The following is a 17,176-nucleotide window of genomic DNA, read 5'->3' as shown; positions in this document are numbered from 1 at the left end:
CCGATAGCTCATTTCATGGGCACCTCAGAGGGGGAAGCCTGACCTTTTTTTTTTTAGTGGAGCATTTTAAGAAAAGCAACTGACTACATCGCAAGCGATGTTCCTTTCAAATGCATGCACGTCTGGAACTCTCTGGTACTGCAGAAATCTAGGAGATTTTATCCTCCAAGAATTGTTTTGTTTTGTTTTTTTAAAATTTTTTTTTTGTTATTGCTATTATATTTTGAAGGAATCTCCTTTTGGATCACAAATGCTATAGAGGTACCAGGCGACATTGTGTGGCAATCCCTAAACTGTCAAGCGACCGCTCGGATTGCCATGCTATTTATTTCTGATTGTGAATCCACTTATTAGTGAGACTGCTGGCTGACGGTTAGATTGGAAACCCCATCCTCCTCAAGGCAGCAGTTAAACATCCCCCAGGAACACTTCTAAATGCTAGAGAAGCCACCAGAAGAAGAACCAGCTTAAATTTCAGTCGTGACTGATATATGCTTCCTCTTGTTTGCAATTAAATCCCATTCTTCTGTTTGTGAGATACAAGCGATGAGATTCCTGTGATGGCTTCAAATTAGACACAGTCGTACCGTCCTACAAACCCCGTGCAAACCTACAGAATATATTTTTAGTCAAAACACGATTTGGGGATTTCCCTGCTCTACAAATGTAGACTCTAACTAGAAGAAGAAACGAGATGTTGCCTCCCGACAGTTCTTCGCTGCGCCGATTCTCGCTGCTTTGCTTTTAATTGTGCCCGGAGGCTATAGCAGAGGTTTGGAAAATCTAATGGGAAGGTTGTTCGTACCAAATGGTTGGTATTTGACAAAGCCCATCAGCGCACGATGGCGAGTCCTCCGTGTGCTCCTCCGGGTTATTTGCCTTTTTACTGCGTGAAGTCCACTGTCGTGTCGCGGCTCTGCCGTTGATCAGTATTAAATAGCGGTACGTGCCGGCTGGGCAGAAAGACAACGCTGCTGCTATGCCCTCATTAAGATGTATAATTACTGAGGGATCGGTAATACTGCGCTTCAAGCAATAAGGTGTTAGACAAATGCTTTGAGATGTCATTCTGATGGTAGCTCTTATGTAGATAAGTCACTTCTGGCTGTCACCTCCCTCCCGTTGTGTGCTGGGATGGAGTTAATGGGTACGTGTCATCCCCGGGCTAACCCGGCGGCAGAAAGTGTACGCCCTGCGTTCCAGTGTCTGTGCTTGGCTAGCACACCGTAAACATATATATTTTTTGGTTTGGTGCTGCTTAAATCTGCGGTTGGAAAGCTGCTGGTCAAAGGAGACTGAATTTGGCGTGCCTTCACCAAGAGGTTTTTAATTGACGCTGGAGGCAGCGCTGCTCTGGCGGGGTCGGTTTGGTCTCGGAGCGGGGCTTACCTGGCTGTGTTTCCTGATAACCTCCTGCTTCTTACAGCTTTTATCACAGCTTTCACCATCAGCAGAAACGACAGCCGGCTGCCGGGGCTGACACACCAGGAGTGCTTATCGAGGGCCATTGTGTTCTTATCCAGATCTTCAATAATACATGGCATTGATTTTTGCTGTGTTGAATAGTATATAGCGTTTACATTCCCCGGAATAATTCAGCAGGGTAAACAGATAGTATTCTTTGGAAGAAAAGTCAATATTAACAGCGTTCAGGATAGTATTTGCTGTCTATCTTTGATGGAAAGCAACCTTTCTCTTGCCTGTGTTTAGAAGGGGCTATAATTTCTGCAGAGTATTATTCTCGCAGAATGCTAGTCAGAATTTGTGTCCCCGAGGGCTGGGTTTGGGATCCAAGATATTGTCTATCAGCAATTTTTGCAGGCAGTAAATTCTCCTGCTGCAAGTGCCTTTGGCTGTTTTCTGGAACTGTGGCCCTTCACAGCTTCAGTTCAAAGGTGGAAGCCTTCCATTATTTATCTAGTTGACCTTCTGGAGCAATTTGTAGGTGTGTTTGTGCAGAGCGTCTACTGGAATTGCCTTTCATTGGGTAAACCGAGGATGCTAATGGAAGTTCTGCGGCGAAGGTTGCAAACGGCCCCTGTGGTACGCTGCTTCCCCTCGACGTTGCAGCAAGTGGAGGTAGCAGCGCACAGCCAACTGGAGAATAGCCTCTGACGTGGCTGGACGCCTCCACGTTGGCGACATGCTAACGTGAGTGTGTATTGAAATCCGCTGGGAGGGTAGAGCTGCACCTGCAACTTTACATGTTGAGTTTTGTGCTGACCGTGGTTTGTCCTGCACGTGCCATTTTGAATAACCGACGGGGGCTAAGGAAGCTGCTTACACGGTGGCGCCCTTTGGAGCATCAGGTAGAAAGGTCCTTCATCCGCCTCTTGCTGGGCGGACTGGCAGTTGTGCTACCAAAGGGTTGCTGAAGACTTGGTCTTTTTTCCCTCTTGGAGAGGTTGAGGTCTGCCAGGTGTCCCAAGCGCTTCTCTCGTCCTGAGACTATCAGAATCACAGGGCTGGAAGGGACCTCTGGAGATCATCTTGTCCAAGCCCCTGCCAGAGCAGGGTCACCCAGAGCAGGTGGCACAGGAACGCGTCCAGGCGGGGTTGGAATGTCTCCAGAGACGGAGACTCCACCACCTCTCTGGGCAGCCTGTGCCAGGGCTCTGCCGCCCTCAAAGGAAAGAAGTTCCTCCTCAATCGCTCTGTCGCTCTATCGTTCCTCTCTATCGCTCTCTGATGTTTTATGGTGGTTTCTAGCACATCGTTAAACAAAGAAAAAAACCACAGGATGAAACAGTTCCTGCTTAAATAGACCCTGACATCATCATACGTATGCACAGCTAGGTATCGCTACTGAAAAACTGGCAGGCCAGGAGTAGATGGAGCCTCTGGGCAGAATATGAATGCCTTGATTTTCTAGCCCCCTGAGCAGCAGTGAAGAGGGCCACTAGGACCAGCCAGTGGAGATTGAGATATAATTGCTTGCCTAGAGCAGTAACATATTCCTGTACACCAGCTGAATACCAATGAGGACAGACGGAAGGAAGGTATCAAGTGGAATTGCAGGCAGGAGGAAAAGGAGGATAAGCGATTGAAGGAAGGGACTCAAAGGCCAAGGCTGAAGACAATAGACTAGTTCTGATTAGAGCATTTTAACGGGGAGTGATTTGGTTTTTTAATGAATTTTTTCAGGAGCTGAATGCGTTACAGAGCCAGTGGGTGAGAAAGCGAGCGGGAGCGAGGGGCGAGCAGCGTGACCCCAGGTGCCACTGAAAAGACTGCTGCAAAGATAGGCCAGGGAAAGGGAGCTGAGGCTGGGGTGACCTAACCAGAAGCAAGCACATCCTTTTGAGGTTGATGAGATTAATGCCACAAGATTTCATACTTGGGCCTTTTTCTTCATGATAGAATGTGTTGGGTTGGAAGGGACCTCTAAAGGGCATCTAGTCCAACCCCCCTGCAGTGAGCAGGGACATCTTCAACTAGATCAGGTTGCTCAGAGCCTCATCCAGCCTGGCCTTGAATGTCTCCAGGGATGGGGCCTCCACCACTTCTCTGGGCAACCTGGGCCAGTGTCCAGTGGTACTCCTCCTTTCCGTAATTGCACGCAATAAATTTTAAGGCAATTAAATTTAAGCAGCACGAACCTTTGAAATCACCTTCCTGGGGAATTGGCAAGTTAGGATACAGTTTTGTTAGCCCCTTACGTAGTTTGGGATGATAGTCTGGGAACAGACTATCCCCTGGGTGATCGGAGAACTCCAAAGGAGCGCCCAGCAGTGCTGCCTTGTTGTCCTTCAGCCCTGCACCTGCAGGGTACGGCTCATGTCCGGGACGTGGCCAAAGGCACGGCAACAGATGGTGCTGCCTGCGCTGCCTTCTCCACGTCTGCTCCGTGAAGATGTGGAGTAAGACTCAGTTTATTTGTATTCTGTCCTTAAGGGGAAAGAAAAGCAGCATGACCTAACCTTCAAGCCGAAGTTACTGATAGGGAGCGTGCAGCCTCACAGGGTAGTTTGGAGCATTTTAGATGCTTTGAAAGCACTTAACTCCTTAACTACCTCTCTGAGTTATTGTTTGGTAATGGGAACTAAACATGGAGATCTAATGAGCTAAAAATAATAGTGGAAAGAACAGGCTTAGTGTCTCTGAGTCACTGAATGCCAGCATCTGCCTTTTCTTCCTGAAATAATGTAGTGGAGGCTTTGGAGGAGCTGATGGGGGAGAATGAAATGTCAGAGTGGAGCCTTAATTGCTAAGCTCCAGAAACCCCACCTGCGTCCTGTTTTGTGGGCAGCTGCACTTTAAAAACGGATGGGAGAGGTGGTTTCAGCAGCAGCGTTAACATACCTGGGCATTGGAGCCTGTATTCTGCAAGACTTGGCTGCCCGCTCCCGGGGGACGTCGTGGCTCTCTGCGATGCTGGACCCGTCCCCGGGTGAAGCCGAGCCTCAGGAGGACACATGGGTTACAGCTCCAAGGCTTCCAGCCTTGCACAAAAGCAGGGAAGCTAGTCAAACCTGAGGGCTGCGGCAGGTCTCCTGTCCTTTCCCTCAGCCGATGTGAAGCTTCGCCGCAGATAGGCTTTGCTGCGTAAGTGGCTTTAATAGGTTTGCTTGAGGGGGTGTGTTTTGAAAGCAGAATGAGCGTGTGTGTTTGACCTATATCCTGCACATCATGTCCAGGAAGCCTGAAAGGCATAATGGGGAGGAATGTACTCTTACGCGATGCCTCTCATTTTCACCTCCATTAATTTTATCAGAGTGCTGCATTACATTTATATTGCAATGGTTAGAAACGAAAAGGGAAGGAGAGAGCGAATTACCCCATTGCTCCCTCTGTGACCAGCTTCGGGGATTCGGTTGTTTTAAAGCCGTGCGTATGGAAGACAGTGCTGTCGCTTATTGTGGCAGCGGGTTTGGACTGAAAACGTTACGGGTTTTCTGTATGAGAAGTGTTTATTGGCTTTGATGGAAGGAATCGGTTAATGAGCGATTGCAGTGGCTGCACAGAAAGGAGGAAAGACTCCCGAGAGCAGCGAGATGCAAAGCGTCTCAGCCTTGCAAAGCATTGTAATGTGCTTTATTTTTATGAACTTTATGACCCAGATTTGCTAATGAAAAGCAAACAGAATTGTCAAATCTGTTTGGTTTTACCCAGCTGACTGGTACCGGGAAATTTAGCTGAATTGGGAGAGCGGCGTAACCTTTTCAGAGGGGAAAGGGAAACAACTTCATGGTTGAAATGTATCCCCAAGCGAGCAGACTTCAGTCCTGGAGTCCTGTGTTTTATAAAGAGACGCTCCGTATGGGCATTTAAAACTCTACACGGAGCCTTCTTCAGGATTTACACAGACATGATAATACATTGCCGCCGCCTTGTTTATTTTCCCTTGCTGCCACAACCTCTGAAGTGGCTAGTGGAAATTCCTCCTCTTCCCATCCTCTTTCAGGCTTTAGTGCGCTCATTCACGTTGTTTATATTTAGACAACTGAAAGAATCTCTTGCAAAACCCTCAGAGCAGCACTTGCCTCGTTGCTTTTCCTGTGGAGGAGCCCGTGTCCTTTGTGAAATGCGGCCCTCAGCTTCCACCTGCCGTTCGGAGCCAGAATGACAAGTCTACCACACGTTTCAAGAAAATAAATAAAAAGCAGCAGTGCAAACTTCACTCCCAAGTGGGAAAGGTTGAACGAGGTGAAAGTGGAATTTAAATGACAATATAAAGTTGGGCCCGGGAAGGTTTGGTTCAGGTTAGCTATCCTGATCCTTCCCACCGCTTGAATAAAAGGCTCGTTATTTCCACTGATCGAATCAGCCAATTTGTAGCTGTTTTAAGGAGCAATCTTCTTCACGTTGTACAGAAGCATGCTGTTCTTCTCTTTTCCAGCTAAAAACCACAGCGACACCCAAGTGTTCTTCTACCTGTGGATTATCTTCTATTTCATCAGCTCTTGCTATACCCTTATTTGGGACCTGAAGATGGACTGGGGTCTCTTTGACAAAAACGCTGGTGAAAATACCTTTCTCCGAGAAGGAATTGTCTACCCACAGAAAGTGCGTATACAGCCTGCTCTTATACTAGAGAAAGCTTTTAATATTTTAACAAAACTTGTGGAGTTTAGAGCATGTGGCAGTTGGCCGCTGGTGCTTCCTGACTGCTACGGGCTGGGGTTTTCTAGCAGTAGAGTTCATTTCTTTCAAAGAGATCATTTCGTACTTGTTCACATTTCTAGTGCTTGAGCAGCAAATTCTGTATCTTCCTGAAGGTCTGAAGAGGTCTGTTGTCTGTGCAGAGCGTGTACGATGAGCTGTCCTGTTTGTCTGTCTTGTTCTTCAGGCATACTACTATTGTGCCATTGTAGAAGACGTGATCCTGCGTTTTGCGTGGACCATCCAGATCTCCCTCACTTCCATGCAAATCTTTCCATACGCTGGGGACATCATTTCTACTGTATTTGCCCCACTTGAGGTATTCCGGTAAGGCTCTTTGACTGAACAGTTCATTGCTCTTTTCCATTTTTATTACTTTTATAACATCAGCATGATGGGAACTGCCTCGCTACTTGGACATGGAAGGTAGCGGTCCTTGAAACGGAAGACTAGGTCTAACAGGAACAATTAATCCAAACAGGGTGCTACGTAAAGAAAGCTGTGGAGGGCTCTGCAGCAATGCAGGACTGGGTCCTTCACGCTGGGTTTGCAGTTTCTTCTGAACATAGACCTAATCTTGAGGATATTGATTTTACCAAATTTCTCCTTGAAATTATCTTATTGCGATTTCCAGATTAAATGTCACTTGATTCTCAGGTTTACAATTATTCTCAAATCTCTGCAGTTTTTCCAAACACTCATTTGGATTCTGAGTCATCAATTTGGATCTTGCAAGGTTTCAGAGGTCTTTACATGCTTGTCCTCTAGCTGGAGACCTATCCCCACAACTCCTCAAGATGAGTAACAGCCCTCGAAGCTGAACCTCACTCATGTAGACGGTGGAGGTTGCGTTTCCCTTGTAATGCCTGGTGCCTCCATGCTGTCCAGATTAGGGCTGTCATCGTTAGGACGATGCCTGACAGATCTGTTGTTCTCCAGAGAGTTGGGAAGATGTTGTAGAAGGTGCTGCTGTTAGTCATTTGCTGTTTCTCCGTACTCCCAGCATGTTCCCAGAGGCACTTTCATCAGTGAGAACAGTCAGTGGTATCCAGATGCATGTACCACTGCTTCGCCAAACACGAGCAATGGCTGTAAAAGTGGAACCAAACTGGTAATGATCACTTTTTCTCCATGCAGGCGGTTTGTGTGGAACTTCTTCCGTCTGGAGAACGAGCACCTGAACAACTGCGGTGAGTTCCGTGCTGTGAGGGACATCTCCGTGGCACCGCTCAACGCCGATGACCTGACGCTCTTGGATCAGATGATGGACCAGGAAGATGGTGTACGAAACCGCCGCAAGAACAAACAGTGGAAACGCAGCCAGAGCGTGTCCTTGCGCAGACCTCGTCTTGCTTCACAGTAGGTTTTGCCTCTCCTCTAGCGCAAGAAACCAAACCATGTGTTAGAGCTGTTGTTAATACTTGGAGGCCATTCATGGACTGGGTAATCATGCAAAGATCTCAGCCAAAATAGTCATTCTAAGGAAGGACAAGTCCAATTAGTAAATGCATATTTCTCTGCTGAAGGGCTGATCCATCCTTTACATCATCTTGGGGTTCTGGTAAACCACTGGAAAAGGGAGTTCCCTTTACAAAACTCCTGTTTTGTAAAAAGAAAAAATAAAAAAAAAAAAAATAGCCTGTAGCAGTTGCCAGAGGTTGTAAATCCAAACATGGAAGAAAGAGATGTTCCCGTCAACCAGCCATTTCCAGGCTTTAGACCACTCCCAAGATTTCAGTTATTTGGTTGAGATTTCCTCTGTGAGATCTAGGACCCCTTTCCTCCCCCAAATCTAAACCCATGTGTTTTTGCATTACGCCCCTCCTCCTCACAGCTGAGATGTTTCCCCACCTTGCACCCCAGCCCTGAACCTCTTGACTGCGTATCTTCACTGCAGTTCCTCTGCTCCGAGCATCACAGGGTGCTCCAGGCATTGCTTCTGCCCCAGCGGCGCAGCTGCAGAGCCCTGCCCTTTGGCCGGGAGGCATCCTTGGGCTCCCCTGGGACATTGGAAGCACATTGTGTCGGGAGCATTGTGCAATCCCTGCAGCACATCCCCCTCTTGCATCACTGCCTGGGAGGGGTGGGGAAAAGGAGTCTGTGGCTGTCACGCAAAGGGTGTGCTCTGGCCTGAGCGCAGCCCTTGGGCCATGCTTGTCTCGTATCAGTGTTGGCTTAGAGCTACACGGATATGACCAATGCCAACAGTCTTTGTGTGGCTGCTAGAGACTGAAGAACTTTATGCAGAGGGGATGTGGGCCAAAGCCTGGTCTGGAGCCCAGAACTGGACACAGGACTCCCCGGTTCAAGAAGGACAGGGAACTGCTGGAGAGGGGACAGCAAAGGGCTACCAAGACGCTGAGGGGACCGGAACACCTCTCTTATGAAGAAAGGCTGAGGGATTTGGGTCTCTTCAGTCTGGGGAAAAAACACAACTGAGGGGGGACCTTATCCATGCTTATCAATACTTGAAAGGGTGGGTGTCAGGAGGATGGGGCCAGGCTCTTTTCAGTGGTGCTCAGCGACAGGACAAGGGGTAACAGGCACAAACTTGACCATAGGAAGCTCCATCTCAACGTGAGGAGGAACTTCTTTCCTTTGAGGGTGGCAGAGCCCTGGCACAGGCTGCCCGGGAGGTGGTGGAGTCTCCATCTCTGGAGACATTCCAAACCCACCTGGACGCGTTCCTGTGCCACCTGCTCTGGGTGACCCTGCTCTGGCAGGGCGTTGGACTAGATGATCTCCAGAGGTCCCTTCCAACCCCTGCCATTCTGTGATTCCATGAATTCCCTTCAGCCATGTCTGTTTACCCCTCGGACGTGCAGTGAACAGAGACGTGTCAAGCATATATTTAGGACAAGAGGAAATGGCCTCAAGCTGCACCAGGGGAGGTTCAGACTGGATATTAGGAAAAACGTTTACCCTGAAAGGGTTATTAAGCATTGGAACAGGCTGCCCGGGGAAGTGGTTGAGGCACCATCCCTGGAGGTATTTAAAAGCTGGGCAGACGTAGTGCTTAGAGATATGGTTTACTGATGGTTAGGTTGATGGTTGGACTAGGTGATCTGAAAAGGTCCCTTCCAACCTGGGCGATTCTATGATATTCCAAAATAAGCTGCTGTGCCTTTGTGCAGCCCAGGGATGGGTTGAGCAGGAACGCTCCTTTGGATTTGCAGCACCTGCTGCAAAGGTTTTACGGAGTTTTTGTGCGGAGGGGTGGATGGAGGCGCCGCGGCCATCGCCGTCGGCGCAGCCCGGCAGAGGGCATTGTCCCTGCGCGCATGGTGACTGCTGTGGGCAGAGCCATGGTGGGAGGATGCTGAGGGACAGCTGGGGCATAGTTATAAGGTTCTGCTGTTCCCGGTGAGAGTGGGAGAGTGTGAAACAATTCCAGTGGAGGAAAAAAGTCCCCTCTGTGGGAGGAAGATTTCCATGCGTGCTGCAGGGTTTTTTTGTCTGCGTGTAGCAATGGGAATTTCTTCTCCCCAGTGAGTGTTTTCTGTTTGCCTTTTTTTTTTTTTTTTTTTGCAGGTCCAAGGCTTGCGACACTAAAGTATTGATAGAGGACCTAGCGAATGAAGTGAACACATGAGATGGCCACGGTCTCTTATTCCGCATCCTTTGTTTTCTCGTTCAGTTCCCCTCTTCCCCAAGTAACCCGATCTCTGGTACAGTTTCCAGCTGAAAACAGGAGAAAACACTGAACATGTTTTCCGAGCTCTTCCAGACCAGATCCTATGGACTCCAACAAGCTCACTGTGTTTTATTTCTTTTCTTCTGGGTTAATTTTAATGTTCTATTTTAAAACAAAACAAAACAAACAAAAAAATAAAATATTTTACTTTGCCAATAAAGAGGACAGTTCAGGAAAGAAGGATTGTTTACAGTCTCAACAAGGACATACAAACCTATCTGGATAACGAAGCATCATAGGGACTCCCTCATGGGACAGTGCCGAGAGCACACTCGGTTTCTGCTTGGCCCGGTTTTGACTGGTTGAAACCGGACTTAAGTTTTTAAATCTGATTTTTTTTTTTTGGTTTTGGGGTTTTTTTGGTTTTGTTTTTTTTTTTTTTTTTCTTCATATCCAGCGCTGAGGCACTGGCCGCACTTGCAGGGAAAGTGCACTTAGAGCAGTATCTTCATTCATGAAGCTACTTTTTAATTTGATGTAACTTTTCTTATAATTTTTTGGAAATATGATGTATCTGTTGCGTATAGTTTTCACATTATTTATGAAACCTAACAACCATATGAGAGTGATTTTGAGTCCTGTGCAATGAAGGTTTTAATGGTAAAACAAAGCCGGGAATGTAGATCTAGATCTCCAGAGTTGTGGGGTGATGCCCTGCAAATACCCCTCTTGCGAGACAACTTGCACCTGTGTTTACCTTTTCTCTCTTTCTTTCTTTCTGGATTTATTTTATTTTAAACCAAAGTTTCTCTTTCTGATTTTTTTAGTTGCTGCTACTGCTTCTGGGCATGTCTCTTGTACCGGTTCGACGCCAGCTTCCCATGCAGCTGGGTGAAAGTAGTGCAGGTGATCCTAAGGCCCTTTTGAAAGGAGAGTTGAGTCCTACAGACAGTGCAAAAGCTAGCCAAACAAAGGCTTCGGAACGTCATTCTCCAGCTCAAAAAGTATTTTTTTTTTTTTTTTTTTTTTTTCAAAGCCTTAATAATCCTTTAGATGGCGTAAGGGCATCCCATACCGAGCAGGGAGCTTTCCTGGTGTTCTCCTGCAGCCCGGCGCAGCAGAAGTGAAGTGGGACGAGGCGAGGAGGTGATGGTTCCCGGGGAGGCAGGGGGCAGTTCGGTAGGCGGGGGTTCAGGACCAGCTGTGTGTTGGAAAGCTGTCGGGGAACGCGGAGAGGACTGTGTTGTGCCCACCTGATGGGGAAGGTGAAATTGAGAACTGGTCTCCTGGTGGCTTCTGGTTTGGCGAAAAGCCTCTGTCGGGCGCTATCCTGGGACGCTGCCCTGCAGCTTGGCTGTGACTTATGCCCCTTACCTCGCCTCGCTAGCCCATTTTGGGAAGCGTGACGCTATTCAGCAGGCTTGGGTAAAGGGCAGCTGTATTGCCGAGCAAATGATGTTGGAAGAGCGATGCTAACTTGATGGTCCCAATGGTCTCTCCTCCCGTAGGAAAGGAAACGTGAGTCCCCTCGTCCTTTCCCTGGCATGACACGTGCTCCCTGCTCTCTCGCAGCGGTGCCGGGGGGTGAGGGGAGCCGGCGCTGAACCTCGCAGCCAGGACTGCTGCCGCTGGGTCGGGTTGGCGTGGCTGAGGTCCCTGGGACTGCCACCTTCCCCTCTGCGCAGCCGTGCCGCTCAGCTAGGACCCCAAGAGAAGGGTGAAACTCTTGAAGTAGGATCCCTGCACTGATGTCCGTCCGGTGACTTGCCTCTCGTTTGGGCGATGGAGTTGCAGAAATACCCACTTAGCTGCCGTTTGGTGATTATTCTTTTTTAATTAGCTAATAGCATGGCTTCTCACACGACCGGTACGGTTGCGTTTTCTCAGTTTGCCTGCTGTGCCTCTTGCCCAGAGGAACTGAAGAAGGAAACTTAGTTCTCTTCGTTTAATTCGGAATAGATTAGAACGCGGTGGTGGTGAACCCCGTACCAGGCTAAGGGCAACACTGCAAATCTGTGGCTGCCCGCGCTCCTGTGATGTGCCCTCAGCTCACAAAGAAACTCTGACGGACCCGCCAGGAGATGCCTCTGCTGTGGCGGGGCGCGTGGTGGAGCAGCTGCTGCGTCGGCGTGCTCCTCCTCGCACCTCCTACCGCGTTGGTCTGCTCCGGTGGGAGGGCAGCTGGACTAGCAGGGGCTTGCGGTGGTCATCCCTTTGGTGCCCAGGAGCCTGTTTTTCCCCATACTTAACTCCCTTAGGTCTGTTGTTCGTACTTAAACGGAGAGTTCCTGTTCACATGGAAGTGGAGCTCGAGATATAAAGCCCCTCAAGGTATTTCAGTTTTTCTAATTTGCATTGCAGCGGTTGTTGCCGTGTCCAAACCTTGCGTAGGTGTTTCCAGCGGGAGCGGTGGGAGACGCCTGAAGCCATACCTACCCAGGGCTGCGTAGAGGAGGGCAGCCATGCCAGAGGAGGGGGGCAATCCAAAATAAACCAGTGCTGTGTTACTTAAGCAAGTGGTTCTTTACAAAAAGAAACCAGAGTTCCCTGGTAACACATCCTTTTGGAGGGAAGGAGAAATGCAGAGAGATGTTTCGAAGTGATGCCATTCCCCTGGGAGCGCTCTGCCTTCCTCGGCTGGGCTGGGGACAGCGGGGCATGGCCGGGTGGCCGGCGTCCTGCCCTCATCCCCCTGCTGCTGCGCCCTCCGACCGACTGCTTCCCAACCTGCTGGGGGGTGGGTTGTCAAGCTGCGAGTAATTAAATTCTTGTTCTGTAGTTTACCCAATCCCTTAGGGGAAGCAGGAATTCAGCCTGTTTGTCTGCTCTGCTCCCTGCTCTGCACTTTCCCTTCTCTTTTTCTCCGTCTTTGCTGGCAAGAGAAATAAGAAAACAGGGAGGTGGCATGCTACAACTAGCAAACATTATCTCCTAAAATAAAACATCGTCCTTTTTGGCAGTGAAGACGTTCTCTCGGGGGGAAAGGAGCCTGAATCCCTGGAGGCATGGATTTTAAAGGCTCCCAGCTGCCCAGCACTGCCTCTGCCTGTTCCCTCCCTTCCCAGAGAATTTCTGAGAAATCAGGCGTGCGGATTCCTCCCGAGAGCAAGCGCTAAAGCCGAGATGGCTCCGCGTCTATGAGAACATCTGGGCCAATAAAGGGAGACCTAACGAAGCCGAGCAGATGGTGAGAGAAAGCAGCCCCATCGCTCCCTGTGAGCAGCCTGCGGGAGCGAGGGGAGCGGGGACAGTCCCGGGGTGGCTTCGTTTCATTAGCAGGATTTGCTAAGGGGTGCTCGGAAATAACACCTGGAGGGAGAACAGCAGGGACAATCAAGAAGTACGGACAGCAGAATTAAAAGGAGCTGGGCTTTTTTTTTTCTCTCTTTTTTTTTTTTTTTTTTAATCCAGTGCTTTAGTTGTTGGGATGTAAAGTGGAAGCTGAGACAGGTCTGGGCTCTGGCTGTTGCGAAGCGGCGCTGGGTTTTGGATGTTGAACTTGCCCTGTCCTTGCGAGAAGTTGTCAGAGGGTGGTAGTCGCATGAGGCTCCGAGGTCGGTCCGGAAGCCGCTTTTGTCCGGCTGAAACCCTTGCAGATAGTCCCGTCTAAGGGGAGGAGATGCTGCAGTGGCCAATGAATTTTGGAAATCCCCTTTGAACTCACTGCTCCCTGCTGATTCCTATCCTTCCTGCTCTTCCAGGGATTTTTGAGGTGCAGGGGGGGTTAGGATTTGCAACGTTCTGAGTTTATTTGCTGGCTGGAGTTCCCTGCGCGGCTTTGGGACTGTGTCACCAGCAGCGGAGTGCCAGGTCCCCGTGCCTGGGAAAGGCAATGCCGTGTGCTGTGGGTGACATCCTGAAGGGGCAGTGGGGCGCGTTTGGGCTTTACAGGCTCGGCAAGCGGGAGTGGGAGCTGCTCCGCCAACGGGAACCGATTCCGTCCCACCATGTTTTAAAAGAAACGCGTTTGCAGCGCTTGTGGCTGTGGCCTCTACGTATCAAATAAGCTCCTACCTCTCAAATCCAGGCACATTCCCAAAGCCAGCTGTTGCTCGTCCTAACACCTTTCCCTGCCCTGCTCCCAGCCCTTCTTGTTCTGTCGGTGTCTTTGCCATTTGTCCAAAGCCCGTGATACGCAGGGCGTGGGGGGGGGGGCAACCGGCAGCAGCCTTCAGCGTGAAAATCTTGGGAGGGGGGGAAAAGTCTCTTGTGGAGCAGAGCCGGATCCCGCCGCTCTTACCTTCCCTGATAACTTCTTGTGCCGCTCGTTCTGCTTCCTCGCTGGGCCACTGCAGCCGTGAGGGAGGCAGGGAGGGAAAGCACGGTCCCGGTTCCGGGAGATAACCATCCCTGGGGATTTTACTGCGGATCTTCTGCGGAGCGAGGGAGACAGTGCAAAGCCTTCAAGCTTGGCCTGCGTTTCGAACAGACGAGTGAATTTGGCCTTGTCCTGCAAGGATGCTGCTGCGTGCTGCCTGCTGTGACTCAGCGTGTGCCCCAGGCTTTTTTGCGGGGGGGTTTGTGGCCCCGACGTCGGGCCGCCATGCTGGGACGTGCCCTGGGACTGGGGCGGGTCTCAGCTCCTGTTGGGAACACAAAAAGCCACCTCTGGCTCGCTCCGTGTCCTCCCTCTTCTCCTCCACCATTCTGCTGTGCGCTCGCATGGAGGAAGATGATCTTCTGCCTTAAGCATTTATTTTTTTTCTTAATTTACATTTTTATTCTAGAAGGTGATCGGATTGTTTTATCTCCTTGGAAAAGGGGGGCTGGGGCTCCTGGGGGAAGAGTGGAAAATCCCTTTGGTAAACCGCAGCAGTCACAATTGGGCTCCGTGGCTGTCACCTCATCAAACCTTGCCTCCCTTACGTGATGCCATCCCAAATACCGCGCCGTGGGACAAGCTGTCAGCCCGCCACCGCCGTGGGGTTAAACTGGTGTGTCAGCATCCCTCGGGGGCTTCACTCTCTGCTTGCAGCATCCTGGCTGCGAGAGAAATGCAGGTTTTGCAGGGGGAGGAGAGGAAAGGGCTGGTAATACTGTGTGTACGTGGGTGCTGATGCCCCATCCCTGTTCCCGGTGGGAATCGGAGGCTGCTCTGACCCCGGTGCAGTGGGCGAGCGGCACTGATCCTGCCTGGGCAGATACCCCACGGCCTGACGGTCCCTCGAGCTTTAGAAACCAAATTACAAACTCTTTGCTCCAGAGGAGAAATTGGGCAGCCTGGTAGAACTTGTGATGACCTCTCCGTCCCGTAGGTCCTGGCGAAGGATCGGCGTTTGGAAGGGGCCTGGGGTGGAAATGCCAAAGTTTCCCCCCAGGTCCTGCTGCCGCCTTCCTCTCCCCTCCCCGCTGTGTTGGTCTAAATGATCTTTCTATGAAGCCCTGTAGATGTCAAAAGTAATTATGGAGTGTGATTAGTCCTCTGTGGGTGCTTTCTTTCTTTCCTCCTCCTTTCTCTTTTGCTATCCCCTTCTCCACTCTTCTTTTTCGGCTAAGTGGAAAAGGTGAGGACAAAGAATTGCCGCTTGCTTGGACTCATGATGTATCTGTGACTGCGCTATTAGCTGTCTCCTCTTTCCTCCCCAAATGGATATAATTTTTGAAGTGTGGAATACCCTTCTTGATAAGTAAGTAGGTTTTAAAAAGAAAAAAAAAATGCACAATGTGATACTGTTTCATAGTTCCTAGGTGGTTGTATAAAGCAAAGTTACTGTGATTGTGTTTTTCAAAGGAAAAAGTGATTGGTTACAAAATCTGTCCTTTTTTCATTATTACAAGCTCTTTGTTTTCCAATGATCTGATGGCTCTTTTGTCTCCCCCCCCCGTCTGCGTGTCTTTGTTCCCACGTCCCACCCCCGGTGCCACATCCCCCTGCAGAGCGTTTGCTTCTCCCCGTCTGTAGACGCGGCTCTCGCACCCCTGGGAGCTGCGGGCTGTGGCTGGCGGCCAGAGGAGGGGGAGAGCGATGTCCCAGGAGGAGGTGGAGGTGCTTGGAGGAGGGAGGTGTTTGAGAAGGGGGTTGGAGGGAGGCAGGAGGGGTTCACGGGAAGGTGCCCGGGGCTCAAACCCCACACGCCATGGGGTGATGGTTGAGGAGACCTGCACAGACCGTGCCCTACCGGCTAAAGCCTCTGGGAGCTTTTGGTTGCCTCTCTCCAGCTTGTCTCTGGTCCAAGGTGCCCTCCCTGCGCAGTGGGTGACCCGAGGCTGAGCAGCCCAACCCTGGGTTGTCTGGGGTCTGTGCTTTCATTTTGTTTTCTTAAATCCCCTCATCGTCTCTTGCAATCAGTCTTCCTCCAGAAGAGAGCCCAGCGCCTTGAAATCACTCTAAGCCTGTTGCTGCTCACGCCACCCGCTTCCCGGAGGTTTAATCCCCATGCCCCGGGTGCTGCCGGCTGCGGCTCCCTGCCTGGCCAGTGGCAGGAGCCCGGCTGCCCTTGCTTTGGCACCTCACCGGGCAGGTTGTCCCCAGCTTGATGGGAACGGCATCCCCCGGGCACGTTGTCCAGGGGCAGAGGAGCCAGGACCCCTCCCCAGGATGGTGTGGAGGTAAGGATAGGTCCTGGCATCGCAGGGGAGGTCGGACCCTGGGGCTGGGGGACGGGGCGAAGGGGCTTTCGACCCTGGGTTCTTCCACCCAAACCTGCCAGCGGTGCCCTCCTGCCTGGGGGCAGCTGGGGGAAGATCCTCGGTCTGTCCCCTCTGGAGCAAGGAGTCATCCCTGCTGCCGGGCAGCGCTGAGATTGCAGCCAGCCCCGGGTGGGGAAGGAAGCCCTTGGGCTCAGTTTTGGCCATGATGGGGGTCCCGGGGCCACTGGGGTGGTGGGGGGTAATTTAAGAAGATAAAAGTGATTTCTTGCTGCTCATGCTGGCTGGGGCCGGTGCGGCTGGAGCCGGGAGGATTAAAACAATTTCATAATCCTGGTGATTTCCTTTTGATCGGGATTATGAAACCAATCACGAATATCAAAAGCCACGGCTTTAAAGCGGCAGCTGGAGTGGGGCCGGGACACCCATGGCCCCCGCAGCACCCATCCTGCCCCCCGGGGATGGCAGCCCCTGCGCCCGCAGGTAAGTGGTGCCCACCCGGGGTCCTGCTCCGGCGTGATGAGTTTTGTGGGGTCTTGGGGGAGGCGGGCAGGGGCAATGGGGTTTCAGTGTGGGTGGTTCTGCGGGGCACGTGTCCCGTACTGGTTTTAGAGGGTGATGATGCATGGATATACCAAGCTCGGCTCCTCTCAGCCCCCACCATCCTCCTGCCTGAAGATGCTCGGTCTGGAGCCCGTTGGCCTTGGGTTGCTGTGGGGTCTGGGCAGGATTCGGCCTCCGGGAAAGCAGGAGAATTGAGCACATCTGCAAACGTGTGATGCTCACGGGAGGTTGCCTGAAGCCAGCAGGCTTGGCTGCCAGTCTGAAGGCTGTTAGAGAAAACACCCCCAA

At 50.9% G+C, this 17,176-nt stretch overlaps 1 protein-coding gene across 1 annotated transcript in view; it reads left to right on the top strand.

Annotated features, from left to right (window-relative positions):
* The window catches only part of XPR1 (xenotropic and polytropic retrovirus receptor 1), a 116,287-nt gene extending 106,331 nt beyond the window's left edge, over positions 1 to 9,956 (top strand). Inside the window, exons 12-15 of the mRNA XM_063343198.1 lie at positions 5,840 to 6,006; positions 6,290 to 6,429; positions 7,240 to 7,461; positions 9,634 to 9,956. Of these exons, the coding sequence (XP_063199268.1) occupies positions 5,840 to 6,006; positions 6,290 to 6,429; positions 7,240 to 7,461; positions 9,634 to 9,694 (590 nt within the window). The 3' untranslated portion in view covers positions 9,695 to 9,956. The remainder of the gene's footprint in view (positions 1 to 5,839; positions 6,007 to 6,289; positions 6,430 to 7,239; positions 7,462 to 9,633) is intronic.
* Positions 9,957 to 17,176: the final 7,220 nt, after the last annotated feature.

This window comes from Chroicocephalus ridibundus, chromosome 8, assembly GCF_963924245.1.
Source record: "Chroicocephalus ridibundus chromosome 8, bChrRid1.1, whole genome shotgun sequence".
Lineage (NCBI taxonomy): Eukaryota > Metazoa > Chordata > Aves > Charadriiformes > Laridae > Chroicocephalus > Chroicocephalus ridibundus.
This window is presented reverse-complemented; position numbering and strand designations above follow the sequence as displayed.